The 18,322-nt window shown below is 36.9% G+C and overlaps 4 protein-coding genes across 7 annotated transcripts; 2 read left to right on the top strand and 2 right to left on the bottom strand.

Moving 5' to 3' along the window:
- Positions 1 to 762: 762 nt before the first annotated feature.
- On the top strand, positions 763 to 1,893 carry LOC140982170 (phytosulfokine receptor 2-like). Its single transcript, XM_073448587.1, has one exon. The coding sequence runs from the start codon at positions 763 to 765 to the stop codon at positions 1,891 to 1,893; it is 1,131 nt and encodes a 376-aa protein (XP_073304688.1).
- A 1,942-nt stretch (positions 1,894 to 3,835) lies between these two features.
- Positions 3,836 to 4,565, top strand: LOC140982168 (peroxidase 12-like). The gene is made up of 3 exons (XM_073448586.1): positions 3,836 to 3,988; positions 4,108 to 4,233; positions 4,455 to 4,565. The coding sequence occupies exons 1-3, from the start codon at positions 3,836 to 3,838 to the stop codon at positions 4,563 to 4,565; spliced, it is 390 nt and encodes a 129-aa protein (XP_073304687.1).
- A 1,337-nt stretch (positions 4,566 to 5,902) lies between these two features.
- On the bottom strand, positions 5,903 to 9,878 carry LOC140983342 (uncharacterized). Of its 4 annotated transcripts, none has more exons than XR_012176416.1 (4): positions 9,661 to 9,878; positions 8,018 to 8,677; positions 6,296 to 6,568; positions 5,903 to 6,153 (listed from the first exon to the last, which is right to left on the bottom strand). XR_012176416.1 is itself a non-coding variant. In XM_073450354.1 (3 exons), exons 2-3 carry the CDS (start codon positions 8,599 to 8,601, stop codon positions 6,042 to 6,044), a joined length of 594 nt encoding a protein of 197 aa, XP_073306455.1. In that variant the 5' UTR covers positions 8,602 to 8,677; positions 9,661 to 9,878; the 3' UTR covers positions 5,903 to 6,041. The 4 variants fall into 4 exon arrangements, 2 of the variants coding, with proteins under 2 accessions (XP_073306455.1, XP_073306454.1); XR_012176415.1 differs by having other exon boundaries at positions 5,903 to 6,051; XM_073450354.1 differs by lacking the exon at positions 6,296 to 6,568 and having other exon boundaries at positions 5,903 to 6,051.
- A 1,792-nt stretch (positions 9,879 to 11,670) lies between these two features.
- On the bottom strand, positions 11,671 to 18,231 carry LOC140982209 (cellulose synthase A catalytic subunit 6 [UDP-forming]-like). The gene is made up of 14 exons (XM_073448632.1): positions 17,637 to 18,231; positions 16,907 to 17,102; positions 16,591 to 16,814; positions 16,348 to 16,450; positions 16,099 to 16,270; positions 15,125 to 15,391; positions 14,703 to 15,048; positions 14,314 to 14,451; positions 14,099 to 14,224; positions 13,777 to 13,989; positions 13,401 to 13,674; positions 13,054 to 13,250; positions 12,624 to 12,974; positions 11,671 to 12,538 (listed from the first exon to the last, which is right to left on the bottom strand). The coding sequence occupies exons 1-14, from the start codon at positions 17,715 to 17,717 to the stop codon at positions 11,957 to 11,959; spliced, it is 3,270 nt and encodes a 1,089-aa protein (XP_073304733.1). The 5' UTR covers positions 17,718 to 18,231; the 3' UTR covers positions 11,671 to 11,956.
- Between the last annotated feature and the right edge of the window lie 91 nt (positions 18,232 to 18,322).

Here is an 18,322-nt window from a genome sequence, read left to right as displayed (position 1 = left end):
TTGATCGATTGTCAGAAGTTTGATTCTTCCTATCAATATTTTTTTTAAAAGAAGTCTGTCGCACATGTTTTCTCAATGTGTTTTACCTGATTAATGTCGTTTGATCGATTGTCAGAAGTTTGATTCTTTCTATCAATATTTTTTTTAAAAGAAGTCTGTCACACATGTTTTCTCAATGTGTTTTACCTGACTAATGTTATTTGATTAATTGTCAGAAGTTTGATTCTTCCTATCAATATTTTTTTAAGAGAAGTCTGTCGCACATGTTTTCTCAATGTGTTTTACCTCACTAACGTGATTTGTAGGATACTACATTAACTTGAAGATTTATCAAATATGCATCAAAAAATAAAATTTGAAGTTTCATTTGACCATCATGATTTGTAGGATACTACATTAATCTAAAAATTTATCAAACGTGCATCAAAAAGTAAAAATTGAGTTTTCATCATCGTAAAAAAATGTAATATGGGATTCATATCTCATTAATAAGAATAATTTAGATTTAGGTTATATTGGAATATTATGTCGGGAAAAAAAATCCCATTAGATCGTGGAAGCTTGAACAAGGGCCAAACCGTTGACTCAGCCCGAGTCTACGCTGCACAGCAGAAACTTCCAGTCAATCTTCATACCCCGTGGCGTTAACGGAGGCGACTCTATATTCTCCTTTCGAGACTTTAATGTATTACTTTTCGTCTCTTTTTACAAATTCACACGGTTCAATCCACACCTTCCCATATTTTGTGCGTGTGGACAGAGATGGATCCAACGCTGCAAGGAGTTCTCGCAGCTATTAGCAGCTTCTTCTTAATAAGCTTGATCATCGGCACCATCTTGGTTATCTGCGGAGAAAACAAACGTGCGAGATCTGATTCTCTGGCCCGCAGATGGGACCCTTCGAAGCACCAATCCGAGACCAATTTCGGGCTTTCTTCGATTTCCGTAGGCGAGAGTGCCAGTTTTGACCCGACAATGAACCAAATATCGATGCAAGCTTTGATTGATGCGACCAGGAATTTCTCCCCGGACCTAATTGTCGGAGATGGAAGTTTCGGGCTTGTTTACAAAGCCCGGATCAGCTCGGGCCAACTCATTGCTGTGAAAAGGCTCTCCATGGATGCCTTTCAAGGCTTGCGCGAGTTCAGGGCTGAGATGGAGACCCTTGGGAAGATCAGGCATCCCAATATCGTCAAACTACTCGGCTATTGCATCGCCGGTTCCGATCGGTTATTAATCTACGAGTTTATGGAAAAGGGAAGTCTTGACCAATGGCTTTACGAGTCGTCATACTCGGAAGAGGGACAGAGTGGTGAAGTAGAATTAAGGTCGCCACTATCTTGGCAAACTAGGATCAAGATTGTTAGATCATTAGCTAAGGGCCTCTCTTATATGCATAATTTGAGTACTCCTATAATTCACAGGGATATCAAAGCTAGTAACGTTTTACTTGATTCAAATTTCGAGTCGCACATTGCGGATTTTGGGTTGGCTAGATGTATGGAAGTGTCTCATTCGCATGTGTCCACGCAGGTAGCGGGGACCTTGGGGTACATGCCACCAGAGTACATCAATGGCTCCACCATGGCGATCATGCCGGGGGATGTATATAGCTTTGGGGTGCTAATGTTAGAGACATTGACAGGGAGGAGACCGAGTTTCCCATTCCCCGGGGATGATGGAAAGGAAGTTAGATTAATGGAGTGGATTCATTCCATGGTGGAACAGAATCGTTACATGGAAATGGTGGATTCTAGTATTTTGAAGGATGGGATCAAAGAAAGCATGGTTGTAGAGGTTTTCAATATTGGCTTGAAATGTGCTAATGAGAAATGGAAAGTTAGGCCTACGATGAAGGAAGTTGTGGAGGAGCTGGATAAGGTTGTGGCTTGAAATTGTAATTAGTTACGTTGTACAAGATAGGTCTTTACCAAATGTTTTATATGCTGGCTGGATGCTCGACAAGTGAGAGATGTCCTGTCCTGTCATATTTTAGAGGTGTAAGATTCGTTCTTAACTAGTTTGTTGATGCATCGTGATTGTATGTATGTTCATCGCTCTACGAGACATTAATGTTGTCATCCTTTTGGCTGAGGAATTGAAGGGCGCTATGGGGTTTCTTTTGCTATAATAATGGTTGCTTCATTGGAGATAATGGAAGATGCAATAACTTGCGGGATGTGTGAAGCTTAAGGTGATTGCAAAGGCAGTGGATTATTTATCTACATATCCCCATTTTGAGTTGGCCTAGACTACTTTTGTTCTTGCATTATGTTTGGTGATTTCTTGTTGGGATACGGTTTTTACATGAATTTGCAAATTCATGTGATCCATTGAGCTTAGTTTTCATTTCATATGGTTGCTGTTGAATAATCCAGAAGAATCTCGTCGAAAATCTGATTTTATTTACGGGGCATCAAAGCCAAGTTCGTTCTCTGTTTCATTTTTATGAAAATCAGTATGAAACGCGAACCTTGGATGATTCAGTGTGAACTGTTTCAGTCTTTTGATATCGAGATCGATATCGAGATCGAATATTTATGCTACGGTTCATTTATGTCATTTATATAGGTTAGGAAGTCCAAGTCCCAACCATCGTATCGTGCGAGTTTTAGCCTCACATAGGGTAGCTTTGGTAGATGGAGAAGGCATACATACATTTCAAAATATTATTTTATAATACACTGTTCTAATTATATATACTTGTTTTTTTTTACACAGACTAAGAAATTAATTGAAAATATAATTATACAAACAACTTTCATATTTTATCTTTATTAATTAACTAGTGTTTATGTAAATGGTTTGTTATAATTTAAATATAAAGATTTTCAAATTAAATAGAGGTATATTAAAAAAAAATAATATGAGAAATATATTAGACGTTTAGGTTTAGGTCATCGTATAGTAATTAATCTATTTTAATATTTTTAAATAAAAATTATATTTACATATTTCCAATTGATATAATAATATAATTTTTTTAAAATCATTTTTATGATCTAACATCGAATTAGATTGTTCATGCAGCTTCAAAAGTGATATAAAATGACTACGAAACTGCATATAGCAATAATGGAATTGTTGTGAGGATTATTCAACTCTATATATACAACTCTGAATGACTTAATAAAACGGATCTGAGATATTTAACACACCTTATCACGCTCAAGAATAAACAACCAGAACGTGAAGTTTACAAAACATTATCGGGTGGTCAATATCATAGTCCAACACATAACTATGGGTTTCGACTCCGATATCATGTTAAAATTGAAAATTAAACCTAACTCGATCTCAAAAATTAACTCAAAGATGAGGGTTATTCATATGTACAACTTGCAAAGACTTAATCCAATACACATGATATATTTATAATAAGTGAATAAAACAATAACTTCTGGCCAAAAACAAAACCAACCCTCTCCAAAAAAAAAAAAGTTCCATAAGAAAGCTTACGCGAAACACGTTTGCACAATCTTGACAATTCGGCTCATTTTTCGGTAACACATTTTCTATTTCGGAAATTAAACCAATCATTATATTGTTGCAAATCTTCATTTAAATATAGTGTTATTCCCTTTAGTATTATAATAGACGATTTTTAAGAATTCGGATATTATGAGGACCGAGTTGGTTACTAATCCATCCTACATTTGGCGTTCTTTATGACAGATAACTTCTCGATGAAGAAACAACTACTTCCCGCGTTTCTTCATATTCATATTTATGACTGCTTCCTCAATGTACACATACACACACTTTCTCTTAATAGCTAGTTATGATATAAATATACGTATTGGATCATTTGCTGATGATAAAGAAATGGACGCATATGGGTTTGCAGGGATGCGATGGTTCAGCACTGTTTGGTGCCTCTGCTACTCGTACGATAGAAGAAGTCTCAGGTGAATTGGGACGAAAGTGTGGGAGAGTTGTTTCGTGCGTTGATATTATTGCCCTTGCTGCCCGAGATGCTGTTTCTATCGTAAATTAACGAATCTTTTGAACTTTATTACAAATTATTTATATATTATAACTTTGGAATTATAGCACTCATTCCAGAATCCCGTTGCAGTCCGGTGGCCTTATTACCGTACTCCATAGGGCAGACGCGACGGCCTAAAGGTGGTAGCAATGAAGGATCAACAAACCAGTATACCGCCACCAACGGCCAAAACCGATGACATGATCTCTTCTTTTGCCCCCAAGAACTTCACCATTACCGAGATGGTGGTCCTCTCCGGCGCCCATACGATCGGAAGAGCCCGCTGCTCATCCTTCAGTGGCCGTCTCTACCCTAATCAAGATCCCACCAATCACCATGGACGAGATTTGCAAGATATCTGAAAGCAATTTTCCCCTCAGCAAACTCAAACACCACCTCCGCACTAGACATTCGAACGCCGTATACATTTGACAGCATGTACTACGTTGGTCTCTTGTATGGACAGGGGTTGTTAGCTTCGGACGAAGATTTGAACATGGATTATAGAACTGGAGCGATTGCCGAGGGCTCTGCCTTTGATCGAGACTTTTTTCCGACAGATTTGCTAGTGCAATGATAAAGATGTCGCAGCTAATGTGTTGACTGGGGAAGAAGGGGAGATTCGGGTGAATTGCTCCGCTAGGAATTTGGACAACGTGCTACTTCCTTCTGCTGCGGACGAGACGATGAAGCGCGGGTCCTCTGCACTTTTGAGGGGACAAAGCATCGTATTTATTAAGGGTGGGAGTATGCGAACTTGATTGTGTCATGTTAGAATTTTGGATTTTAATACTAAAATGGAATAAAAAGATAAGAAGCTAATATCGAGTTAGGTCCATTAGAATTTTAAATTATCTGAATTTAAAAAAACTTTTGAAATATTTATTTTTATTACGAAAATATTGGTGTTAGGATTAAAAAAAAGTATAAATGGTATAAGTTAAATTATATGGATTTAAAACAGCTTTTGAAAAGATATTGATACCCCGGACCAAGGATGGGTCCGGCCTACTCTCGGTAGCCCAGATAGCCCAGATAGTTAGTGGCCCAACGTTCAGGAACTCCTGAGAGGTCATCTTCCGCGAAGTTGGCGGGAGGTCACCTCGGCCGACCTCCCAAACGTCCGTAATTATGACAGAAAAAAATATGCCGACCTCCCATCAAGACCCGAGCCGACCTCCTAGAGGACGTTTTCGCACCAATTGGAAAGGTAGTGGCCGACCTCCCGAGCTGAACTCCCAAGAGACCAAGATGATATGCGGGCTCATACATACGAGAGCTCTTCCTTAGGCGTTAACGGGTTGCCCACAGAAATCAAGCCCAGAAATCTAACCAAATCTTTCACAAGATCTAACCAAATCTCACAAGATTCTGAGGATCTAAATCTATCAAAATCAGGATCCTATAAATACCGGGTTGGATTTCGTTCATTGTTTATACATTCATATATTCACATTCTCTCAGCACACACATTACTCTCTAAGTTTTCCATTCTCTGATTTGGGCGTCGGAAAGGCTACGTCGGAACAACCTTCCGACCCCCTTCTAACGTCCTTGTTTATGCTTCCAGATTTCGAAGGTTCGATCCGAGCTCCCAAGTGAAGATCCGACCCCCAGCTACCATCTCGGATTTCAGCAACATCATATATGTTTTTTTATTCTTTTCTTAAAGACAAACTTCAAATATTGTTTTCCAATTTTTAAAATTTGGGGTAAATTCTATATTGTTTGCAAGAAAAAATCGTGTATTAAAATAATATGGAATAAAATGGTGAAGTAAAATATTTAATATTTTCTGGAGAGTTAATACTCCCTTAAATTAATCTTATATGATTCGATATGAACTATCCAATCTAAAAATAACAAACGTCACTTTTTATCTTCTGAAATCATTTCTTTTCCCCAATACATTAAAAAATTGAACCCAAATATTATATAGCCTATTTCCGGAAAGTTTACATTATTGTAACATAATAATTACACNAATATTGATTACCGATATTTCTTACAAGGACCGCTCGGTTACTGCGGTTTGTGAGATCCTGGATTTGTCCTAGGGAATCCTGGAAAATATGTTGATCTCCATATCAGAACTCACACTTCCATATCAACATCAATATGAATTTTACGCTTTCAAATATTGAAATTCTACTGTATCTTCACAACTACATAATACCCAAAAAAAAAAAGAACAAAAAAAATTGTTTCTCAGTCGTCTCCTAAGTCGAAGAAATATCATTGAAATAAATCAAAGCAACACCCCATAGAAAGACTGCAAACATTAATACAGCATGGGAAAAAATATACCCTGCGCAACAAAATTGGAACCCCAGCAATGATATGGACACAATAGATTTGCTGGCCGTCCTTGGCTGGTATATTGCCACGCCTCGAAAATTCAGATAATTTAAGCAAAGATAACTGGTCTTTCGTTCATGGGATTTAATGCAACATCTCGCCGGTTGCCTTCTTATTGAAACAAGGTTGATGAAAGGCCCGGGTAAAATCAATAGCTACATTATCGAACAGGAACAAGTTTTCTCATTCCCGTCATTGTATTCATTATCCAATCCATCTTCACTGAGATAACACGAAACACCTTATTAGTAGAGAGGTCAGCTCTCTCTCCCCAAATGTTACGGGACAACAGACTCTACATGTGTTTTACCAAAATTAATCAATTTCCACTCAAATGAAGAACAGATAATAAAGTGTGGTTTTGGCACTCAAATATATCTCACAAACTTATTTATATTTATTATGGTTCACAAAAAACGAATTTGGAACTCCAAGTCTAAACTTTCCTAAGTGACCCCAAAAACTCAAATAAACAAAGTGCCTCGGATGAACACAAAGGCTTAAACAAAACAATTCATCTAAACCAAATTAGAAAGAGCATAAAACAAGAAAATCAAAGTTTTATAAAAGAAAGATGCATAGATATCTCATACAACCCTCTTAACTCAGAATTCGAGTGCCTCAGGCGAACACAAAGGCTTAAACAAAAGAATCCATCTTCACCAAATTAGAAAAATTTCTTATCTTGACAGTCAAGTAGACAGGGACGGAGCCAGCCAAAAGGCTGAGGTGGGCTCTAGCCCAGGGTAAAAAAATTAAAAAAATATATGATTATTATGTATTTTAGTTATAGATTAGGTTAAATTTTTGTAAAGCTCATTAGTAACCCAAATATTTATTGTTCCTTCAAGTTTCAGCCTAGGCTCCATTGAATCAGAGCTAGGCTGAAAAAATTTTCTGGCTACGCCCCTACATGTAGATCTTTATCTTTGACACTAGTACGGCCAAGGGATTTCTCATCACGTACAGAGTTGTAAAATTCACCTTTTTCAATTAATGACTGAGTAAATTCCTCAAAAGAGCACTAGAAGTGCAATGAACATCAGATGTTGAGTGAACTTTCACAAGTTTAACTAAATTGCCAAGTCCATGGTGCCATGGTACATGCACTACCTACCACATGCAGTTAGTTTACTTTATTTGTTTTTAAAAAAAAAACTAAAACATCGGCATGATCGAACGTCCACATTCCTCAGACAACTAATACCGCAACTTAAATCTCTAAATTTTGCATCCTCGCCAACCTTCCGTCTGACTCTGAAAACTTTGGGCTTCAGAAACTTGATGACCAGAAAGTCCAAGTTCTTATTTAAAGAAGTCTCAGTTGCCAAGAATTCAAAGATGTGGTTTGAACCTTGACATGATGATTAAAAGAGGAAATTTGTATCACATGCACTAGGATGCACGGCCAATCAAATTATAGATACCCACATTTTTGACAATTAAGAAAGCAATTTAGAAGTTTTTAATCTGTATTTAAATTGATGTCATGTAGTCACTTCTCATCTCTCCCAATGGTGTAAGTTCCACATACGTTTGCAAAGCCAAAAGCTAAGGAAATACAGTTTATGACACCAAATATACTAGCAAAAAACCATTAAAGTGTATGAACAGGTTCAATAAACGTAGTAATATTTTCATTGGAAAATTTAGCATATGAAGCTCTCGTACCTCATCTCAAATTCCCGAACCTCCACAAGCTCTCCCCCCGTTGCATCTGTCCACTGCACTGTCCTCCTCCCCGTTTGACTAGCAGCAGCATCATTCATTTCAGATGATGCTTCATGTTCATTTCTGTTGGTGCAACCAACACCAGCGGACGCCACTAGAGACAGAGAACTATCTGTCGATTTCTTCAAACTGCTCTTTAAACTAATTTTTTTCCTAGCACTAGGATTATCATCAATCGGATCAGCTAAGTTCCTTTCATTTTTACTCTCAACAAAAACTGCTGGTCCCGACAAGACTTCTTGGTTTTGTTTAGGTCCAACTTTCAGAGGAGATGAGTTCTCAAGTCCAGTTGCAACACGGCTAAAACATCCAAACGAAGCGCACCCACGTGCAATTCTATCCTTACCAGAAGCCAGCTGGAGATCAGGAACCGTCTCTTGGTCCACCAACTGGTATTGATTCCACGGAATTACTCTCATGGGTTTTGCCTCGGTTTTTTGACCCAATAACAAAAGAGCCAAGCCCTTACTGTATCCAGAAGCTGAAGAAGAGAAAAATCCTCCTCCTTCTACTGCAAATAACATTAGTTCTGCTCATCCAGGTACCACCCAACCTAATTCCTTTTTTTAAGCTTTTTTGAATCCGAGCACAATTATTCACCTGCCATAAGCAACACACAACAGACTCACATATTTGGTAATGTATGACTGAAAATATGAAGATAGATGAAATATCACCAGCTTCAGACCTAATCCTATAAAGCATCAACTTCCTGATTAAAATGGAATAACTACTGGTTGCTCCGTGAGGCAAAAATAATGGAAGACACAGTTTGGACAAATACTTATAAAACCTTTTTATAAAAGAGTTATTTACAAAAATTTTATAAAATATTTTAAAAGTTGTTTTAGAAATAAATATACGTGTGGACAACTATTCCATAAAAAAGTTTTTTACCGTTAAAAATGTTTTAAAAATTCTAAAAACATCACAAAAAACGTCTCAACTGTCATTTACAAAGTATACTAGAAGAGCATATTTTTTAAAAACATTTTTATAAAAATCTTATCCAGACATTCTTAAGTTTTTTACACTCATAAAACACTAAAAACGTTTGTAAAGTCCTTGTGCAAACAAAACCAGGACGAGATTTCCATTTTTAAGTATTCTGGACACGGTGCTTGTCAAAGTAAAGAAAGACCTGAATCTTACTCGGCAATCCACATTACTTCAAATTACATACAGATCACTGATGCCATAACACTAATTTTTTAGAAGTTTATTTTTTAAAATAATTTTAACAAGTTAAGATCAACACAAACGTAAAACTGATAAAAAGAACTGAAAAGGTAAAATTCAACAAGATAATTTCACCTACAAAGCGCCGAAGAAATCATATTCACTAGAAATTCGCAAATAAAATAAAATTCCTCCAAACGAATTGCACAATCCCTGGGGAGAACAAAATGAAAACAAAACGCAGAAACTAAATTCCGCAATATTTTCCCGACAACAGTCAAACAATATGGTGAAAGATCTCGCAAAAACAGCAGTAACAATTAAAGCAAATCAAGAAATACAAACAGCCGCAGATACTATTTATAGCACGAGTAGATAGATTTAAGCGGAAGCGAGACACATACAGATCTGAGAGCTATCTCCAATGACAATTCTGCAGGTAGAAGACTGCATCTCCGATCGCTAACAAGATATTTTAATCTTAAAGGTTAAGCTCAAAACTAATCTGTATGAATATTATAGTCGGAATTAAGATTTAAAAAACACAAGATTTCTTATTTAATGGTTTCTTTTTGCAGTGAGAGAAATGTGAGTGAAACTGTGGTGCCAATGGAAATGAAACGAATGGAATAATAAACATAGCAATTAATAACCGAATGGATAAAACTAAAAATTTAATAATAATTTATATCTATATTATTAATTAAAATAATTAACTTTTGATGGTTTTTAAATTTTTTATAAATATCTCTTATATGGATATTTCAAAACAAAATATATAATATATTCATTAATTTTTGCACACGTGATGTATGTGTTTCGTTTGCTAACATTTTTTAAAGTTAAACACTTATAGTAATTAATTTTGATATTAACTCAATCTCATATTCGGTTTTTTCTTTCCTATCATTTCTCTAGTAATGTTAATTTTAAATTTTGATAATAATTTTTTTAAATAAAACCGCTTTTTTTTCACTTACAAAATACTATAACATTTTTAAAGCATTTTTCTAAACGAAAACTAGCATTATTTAAGTTTTTTTTTTCTAAAGACTTAACTTTTTTGGGTATGGGTAGTATAATAAATAATAATTTTTTGTTAAAAAAAATAAAATAATAATAATTTAGTATTATGATAAACTTATTTTTCTCTCTCGATAAATAATCTAATTAGTTAATAATAAAAACGTTTTCTTTAAAAATGGCAGACATAAAATTGAGCGCTGCTTCAGGTTTTTTTTTTCGTTCTTGATTTTCACACAATGAAACCCTCATAAACCTTTTTTTTCTTTTTCTTTTAATTTGTTAATTACTATATATTTGTTGTTGTCTAGTGTGTAATCGGTTATCATCCGTTCTGTTTGTATTTTGATTCTCTGGGAATAGTTATTGGGTCGAAGTGTGCGCCTCTGAGTTTGAACTGGTGAGCTCTGCATTTAATTCTTGTCGGAATGTTATTTTATCGGTTGCTGTTGTTGCATTCTGAAGCAAAGTTATGATCATTGTATAGAAGGTGAACTTTCTAATGCATTCGTAGTGTTGTGTAGGATGCTGAAAAGTGGGGTTTTGCCAAATGTCATCAGTTTTAATATGTTAAACTGATGGAGCGTGTAGGGCTTCACTTTAGCTCACGAACTTGTAAAGAAAATGGGTGATATGTCCAGAGGTTGTGTGTGTCCTAATGTAGTTGGTTACAATTGATGAGACAATTGTTATTGCAAGATGGGTAAGATGGATTGCGCCAAAGAAATTCTAGTTGAAATGGTCAAGATGGGAGTGGTGCCTAATGTTAGGACATATGCTACCATGGTTGATGGGTATGCGAGGTATGGGTATTTGGAGGCGGCTTTCAGACTCTCTGATACATTTATGGTCGAAAAAGGTCTGATGCTTGATTCAGTGAAGTATAAATTCATTGGATACATGTGCAAGGTTTTATACCAATGTAGTTTCTCTTTGTTATCCGATATAATGGAAAATTACATTTCTCCTGTTCATTTCACCCATTCTATCGTTGCAACAGAACTGTGCGGGAATGGTCATGTTACTGAAGCTCTAAAGTTTCATGGTTGGGCTCTGAATCTTGTCAAAGATAGCTTTCCCTTAAAATATTTTAATCAATTATCTTTGCAAAAACAACAATATATCAGGAGCCAAACAGCTTCTGTGTTCCATGTTTGTTGGGGGATTCATCCCCAACCTTGTGACATGTTACCATGATTGATGGATACTGTAAGGCAGGTTCAATGGGAATCGCTGTTAACAAGTATCCTGACATGGTAGAAATGGAGAAGGATTCAGATGAATTATGTGAAGAAGGATTTTAGATGTTGCAACAAAACACAACAAATACGTTAAGTTGAAACATTGGATAAATCGATACCCAGAGAAACAATACACAACAAATACGAGAATAAAACAAGAAGATAATACTTTTAATATAGAATAGAACTTATTAACCAAACTTTATGTTCATTTGGGGTTACAGAACACAACCTGTCCAAAGAATTAAACAAAAACAACGTAAAAAAGAGTGATCCGTAGCTTCTTTTTTTATCTACAACAGGTCACCCCAGAGCATCTTCAAATTCCCTTATGCAACCAATATCCATGCTTACATACAGGGACATCAAGATCTTTTAACCTCCTTTCTTTCTACTTATAAACTTGAATCCAACTAATAAAATCTCTGCTTTGTATCTAATCACAATTCAACCCACAGACCTCTAAAATGATTCCGTCTTTAGACAAAAATGGGTTGATACGAACCCACAACAGCGTCAAAATAGAAGCAAGAAGAATCGACCAAACCACAATTATAGTGGGTACTCTATCTTGTTTCCCCATGAAACCTTTGAGGAAGGGGTATAAATGGACGATCACCCACAATGCAAAGAAAAGTCTGCCAAATAGAGGTCCCCACGATTCATAGCCATTGTTAATAGCGTCTGAGATCCCGACTATGACCCCAATAATGTTTATGATCATCAGAGTCATTGGAGGGATTAGCAAAGATGTCCACTTGAAGAGGTAAAGCTCCGAAAATTCTCCATCATCGGCTGCTTTGGATGTAACAGTGAAGTTCGTGCTTACACCAGCCAAAACCTTAAGCAGACCTTGTATTAGAGCGAAAAAGTGAGATGAGACACCACCAATAACCCAAAACTGCTCGTTTCTCCACCAGTCGTCGATTCCAACACCACCCCACTGCATCTCTAAGATACTCGTTGCAGCAATTGATATAAAAAGGCCCATGAAAATTATACTCGCATAGTTACTGATCTGTATATTATAATACAAAGGATAAAGAGTCAGCAAAACGATTATCAAACTGACTAAAAGTCTGTCTTTTCTATCAGAGATTCACCTCTGGGACAATGAATTTTCCGGTAAGAAGGCAAACAGCTGGCAGGGTGCAATAAACGATCAAGGGAAGTGATGTCAATGGATATACCACCGAGTTTATGTAAGAAAATCTTTCCAATGGTTTCAGACCACACCCGTATCCATACCAAAGAGGGCAATGCCTGCTAAAGAAAATTTCAACAGATCCCAGAGCCCACCGAAGAACCTGGTGTAAACGATCCGATAGATTGATAGGGGCCGACCCTTTGAAAGCAGGCCGATGTGGTATGCAGTAAACAGATCTCCAGCCATGGCAATGCATCTTAAAACCAGTCAAGATGTCCTCAGTAACCGAACCATAAATCCATCCGACCTGATAGTGAAGAACACGAGTATTAATGCAAAAAATACTATAAGATCGTTGGGAAAAAGACTATATGGAAACAGAATACCTCTTTCCCCCAGTCTGTTTTATCCTCGTAACCGCAACTGATGACATGAATAGCTTCTTTCAAGAGGGAAGCTGATGATGCTCCAGGTGGAACACCGCCTTCTTCTAGAAGTGTTGAAGCAATGAAAACCGGTGATTGACCAAATTTTTTCTCAAATTTAATCTGGGGCATGAGGGTTGATTTTTCGCTTTCAATTCCTGCCATGTGGGTGAAATTTACAATATAAATACCAAGAAATCAACACAAAAAACCAGGGAAATTTGATTAATTCTTCTTTAAATGTAACGTCATTAGTCGTGTTTAAGTACTCCTATAAAATAAAACCGCTTTGAAATTTACTCTCTCACCTTCTATTCCTTGTTCAATATTTTCAAGAGCATGGACCTGTGTTGAAGCTTCCCTGCTCTTAGTCTTTTTCTTATTATTCTTTGGTTTCGCTTTCTTACTTTTCTTTCTAGATCCGCAGCAGAAGCAACACCATTTGGGCCAACAATTGCAAGTTTTACCCGGCGGTTTTGCCTTCTTGGGAGCATCATATCCATAAAGCGCTTGCCTCCTGAAGACACATCCAGTTCCAACATAAATTGGACCTTGGATCCCATCAAGTCCTTTCATATTTATCTATTAGCAGTAGAGATAAAATTAGCTTTTTACAAAAAACATCATAGTATAACACTCATAGTTTGTAGTAGAACGCTGAACACCCTTAAAAATCACACGTACATCAAAAAAGACAACGTTGCGATTTGAATATCTATCATGCCGATCAATTCCATCAAATCTTTGAGGAAATTGCACATAACATATCTTCTTTCCAGCTTGAGGATCCATCATGAAACACATAGCTTCCCTTAGAGCTTTGCTGTTATTTATGTAGTGGTCACAATCAACATTCAGCAGGTATGGAGCATTTGAGATGACAGCCGATACCCGTATCTGGAATTAAAAAACATGAATTATATATAAGATAGCTGAAGATGCAACAAATTACTCTGGAAAGCGTAAACATAATCGAAAGGGAAGGAAGAGAAAAAAAGATAGTAACCAAAGCATTCATAGCACCGGCTTTTTTGTGATGCTCAAAACCCGGCCTCTTCTCACGCGAAACATATATGAGACAAGGCAATTCATTCCCTTCAATATCCTGGACACCATTTTGACCCAAGAACACCTGTTGTGAAAATCAAAATACAATAAGAAATTCTTCTAGTCGATAACATTTCCGTCAAAAGGAAGCATAACAGAGCAAGTTCACTATACCTGGATCATTCCAGGGTGGTCCCTGACATTATTTCCCGGCCACGGTGTTCCGTCCTGCATGGTCCAACCATCCTCAGGAACCTTCTGTGCGGTGGCAACCAATCCATTTATTCGAATTTTGAACTCTTCGTACTCTCTCTGAATGAAGTGCATTGCAGAAAGAAAATTTCAGCCATCAAACTTCAAACCCAAAATGTAAAAAAAATCTACTTTTTGGTGCTTTATACACAGTGTGTGGTCATCTTAAATGAAAACATGAGTTATTGACCTATTTTTCTTTTCCATAAACCCAAAGGTAGTGTAAAATCCGAATCTAGCGAAAAAATACACATTAAGTCAATGACGAGAGATTATTGCCGAAACAGATAAAAAGGGAAAAGGTATAACACCTTCATTGCCCGGCGTTCCCTCACAAATGTTGGCTCTACCTTGTCTTTCAAATAGTCGACCTTTTGGGCAAAATACCATTCAGGAGCCCGAGGTTCTATGCTAAACTTTTTGCAGAATGGGACCCATTTCCTGGCAAACTCACATGTCTCGGATAGAGCTTCAAAAGTAAGCATTGCAGCACCATCATCTGAGACATAGCAAGCAACCTTGTCCACAGGATAATCGACGGCAAGAATTGAAAGAACCGTGTTCGCAGTAATGAGTGGCGGTTCTTTCATGGGGTCAACTGTACTCACAAATATGTCCACAGGCATTAGCTCAGAGGGCTTTCCTTCTTTCTCATATCTGGAATATTGAAGTCGAATGTTATCAGCAAGACGGATAAACAAAAAAGGGCAGAAAAATTAGATGAAATATTTACCTTAGTGAAAGTCTATCTAGGTACGTTTCTCGCAAAATTGGAGACCACTTTGGAAACTGATCAAACAACCATGAGACAGCGAACCATATCTCACATATAATTGACGTTAGCCACAAGCCATATGCGTCATTGACAGGATGAAGAATTCTATAGTGAAAAAACAACCCAAGAATTGCCATTCGAAGTAAAATGATCATTCTGTAAGGGTTTATCTTGCTTGAAGGTATTGGTAGCTTCCTCGAAAGAGGTTGTCTGCCTTCGTCCATCCTGTAAGTTACGATAGAAAACATCAAGATATGAGGTAAATAAACTGGAAGCAAAAGAAGTACAATTGAAAGAAATTGAATTAACTATATATTTTGATCACTTTAATACTGGCGTATGATTAAGTTATCGGGTCATATATAAATTGACATTACCTATAAATTTTGTCATGAATCAATGGCTGTCAAACTTTGCTTAACTATAATACAGCCGCTTGGCTTCTACAGTTACTCCTACACCTTAAGAGTTGCAGAAAATAGTGACAATAAGCAAACTACTACATGTGCATGCCTCAAACATAATTGAGATAAAAATAAGAGCAAAGGTTGAACAAAAAAGAAGCACATGCAAGTTCTTTTATAGAAGAAAATAGAAATGAGGCTAAAATATATCCAAGATTTATAGCCTAGGATGCTCAATATGTAAAAGTTTTTTCTTGCATTCCATTAGGTGCCTAATTTTGGCGTAACAAAGACAAAAGATTCTCTTTCAGAGATTCTCTTTCGAACTCATGGTATCTGCAAATTCTGGTCAAGAGTAAATTTGATACTAACTTTCTAAGGGAGTTGGCACATGCAGGTCAAGATAAGATTAATTTCACCAGCAACAAAGAGTGCAAAGTTACAGTTGCAAAACCAAGACTCACGCAAACAGATAATATAGAAATATAAAAAGGAACGTGAAAAAGGAAACCGAAACAATGAACCTACTTAGGTAAATCAGGATCATCCAGCTCATCCCCGCCTTTGTCTCCTTGATGTTTAACCACCTGAAGCCTATCGTTTTGTTTTTTCTTCCATTCATCCATTCTTTCCTTCCAAGCAACAGTACCATATCCATATACAGCTAAGTCTTTCTTTGGATCCATTGGACGCGGTGGCACTGCAATATTGTTGAAAAATTGAAGTTCGACATCTAGGAAACTAATTGAACATCTAGGACTAACATTGAAAGATTACCGGTCATGGAGGAATCGGAAAATGCCATAGGATGAACTCGCTTCCCACGACCCATGAACGGAGGGATAATGAGAGCATGCTTGTCCGCAGAAATTGTATCATCCTTCATTAGGAACCATTATCATGAAACATTCTTATCAGAATGACAGTACTGGAAAAACTATTTAATCCATTCTCACGATTCACATTTTATTTCAAATTCCCTATGGGAGAATCACATCAGTTAAACGAGGAGAAACCTACCTCTTGACCATAAGTAAGGAGAGGAATATCTGAGTTAACGGCCGAGGGATCCAATTCTGCTGAAGAAGTGTAGATACCAGAAGAACCACGACTAACATTAAGCCGAGCAGCAAGAGCTGCCTCAGCAATCTGATGAAGATCTCTATCATTGCTGTTGTAATCAAATTCATTTTCCAAATCATCAAATTCTTCTTCTTCTTCATCTCCATCGACTCTGGGACTCCCTAAAGATCAAAATTCTCATTAATGACATCATTACTAAAACAAGAAAAGATGAAGCAGCAACATCCGAGACAACGAGAAGCAGAAAAATTACCTTTTATTCGCTTGTATCTGGTTTTGCACTGAGGACAAGCTTGATTACCCTCTCGTCTTTCATATTCATAACAAGGTCTGCAAACAGGGAATGCGCATTCATTACAGGCGACAAATGGATCCCCATCTACACCAAACTCAATCTCATCTCCACAAATCTGACAAATCTGTCCAGTCAACTCTTTCACAGAAGTAACCTGCCATTTCCAACATTAATATAAGAATTGGCACCAGATCAACATTCTGTGCCGAGAAACAAAGATCGACGCAAGACAATGCGACTGCATTAAGACTCCAACAAATTCAAAAGTGAATTCAGGATAAACTGCAATAAAGCAAGTGAGAACAATTTGGACCGACCGTGAAATCTGGAAAAGTTAAAAAGAACAAATCAAGAAAGTCAATTGCTTATCCCACACACTGCATCAAGAATGACACAGAAATATGAACAATACGAAAAAATGTTGCAGAGCAGTTGAAATTGCTTTGCTTTAGCAATCTGCGAAAATTCCAAATTGCATACAGAAAATCAAAACAAAAATTATTTCCAACAAACCAGTAAATTTTAAGATCTCATACCAAAATGGCACGCAAACTTAAAACTGGAAATTAAACAACGCCGAGTGACTGAGCAGTGTGAACACAAAGTCACGCAAAAAAGCTTCGCATAACGCAACCAAAATGAGAAAAATTGAGTAAACAAGAGAACATGAATTCTATAAGACGCTGACCCTTCCAATCTCATCGGCATTGATGAGTACAAACTCATTCCTGTTGTGTGAACCTGCCACAAGTCTCCCTTTCGTATCCATTCCAGAAAAATAAACCTTAAAAAAAACTCTTCCTATTCCACACGTGAACCTTCACAATCTTTACAGAAATCGAGTAACAAAATCGATTCTTTATCCTTCACTCGAGAACAATCTGCATACACACAGGAAATGACGAAACCCAGGTCCTCAGTCCTCTGATTTATTCTCCTCTCTCACTACCCACAAAGCCCTTCGCATTAAACAATCAACTAACGGTGATGCATGAACGGACAACACAAGAAGACAAAAACTACAATCACATTTGGTGAATGGGAATGTGAGTTTCAATTAGAGAGGGATTTCGGTGGATTTCCTCCGGTTCTTTTCTTGAGAGAAACCCCCCTGTTTTCGATAAAAAGGGTTTCTCCCCTCTCTCCCCTCTTCTATTTTTTTCAATCTTTTGATTTGATGATGTATGAGCTGTGAAGGGGCTGTACTGTGTGGATCAAAATACTAAATGACACCCGGGTAGAAGAAGGAAGAAATCAACATCAACAAAAGATAATATATATACTGCGTAAGATCTATGTTTTCTTTATACCAAGAGAGAGAAAAAAGATTTAAGGAAAATGAAAAATAAAATATGGAAGAGTTACAGGGATTTG

Source organism: Primulina huaijiensis, chromosome 8, assembly GCF_012295235.1.
Source record: "Primulina huaijiensis isolate GDHJ02 chromosome 8, ASM1229523v2, whole genome shotgun sequence".
Lineage (NCBI taxonomy): Eukaryota > Viridiplantae > Streptophyta > Magnoliopsida > Lamiales > Gesneriaceae > Primulina > Primulina huaijiensis.
Note: the sequence above shows the minus strand (reverse complement) of the source record. Positions and strands in the feature narration are given on the sequence as shown.

What these genes read in the sequence shown, in the direction of transcription:
- LOC140982168 (XM_073448586.1), top strand. Translation starts at nt 3,836, where the DNA reads ATGGGTTTGCAGGGATGCGATGGTTCAGCACTGTTTGGTGCCTCTGCT. An exon ending in CCCGAGATGCTGTTTCTATC is followed by an intron (nt 3,989 to 4,107) that starts GTAAATTAACGA and finishes CGTACTCCATAG; the next exon opens with GGCAGACGCGACGGCCTAAA. An exon ending in ACTTCACCATTACCGAGATG is followed by an intron (nt 4,234 to 4,454) that starts GTGGTCCTCTCC and finishes TTGTATGGACAG; the next exon opens with GGGTTGTTAGCTTCGGACGA.
- LOC140982170 (XM_073448587.1), top strand. Translation starts at nt 763, where the DNA reads ATGGATCCAACGCTGCAAGGAGTTCTCGCAGCTATTAGCAGCTTCTTC.
- LOC140983342 (XM_073450353.1), bottom strand. Translation starts at nt 8,601, where the DNA reads ATGTTATTTGCAGTAGAAGGAGGAGGATTTTTCTCTTCTTCAGCTTCT. An exon ending in GTTCGGGAATTTGAGATGAG is followed by an intron (nt 6,569 to 8,017) that starts GTACGAGAGCTT and finishes GTGTTATCTCAG; the next exon opens with TGAAGATGGATTGGATAATG.
- LOC140982209 (XM_073448632.1), bottom strand. Translation starts at nt 17,717, where the DNA reads ATGGATACGAAAGGGAGACTTGTGGCAGGTTCACACAACAGGAATGAG. An exon ending in GGGAACGCCGGGCAATGAAG is followed by an intron (nt 14,452 to 14,702) that starts GTGTTATACCTT and finishes CACTTCATTCAG; the next exon opens with AGAGAGTACGAAGAGTTCAA. An exon ending in ACCACCCTGGAATGATCCAG is followed by an intron (nt 14,225 to 14,313) that starts GTATAGTGAACT and finishes TTTTCACAACAG; the next exon opens with GTGTTCTTGGGTCAAAATGG.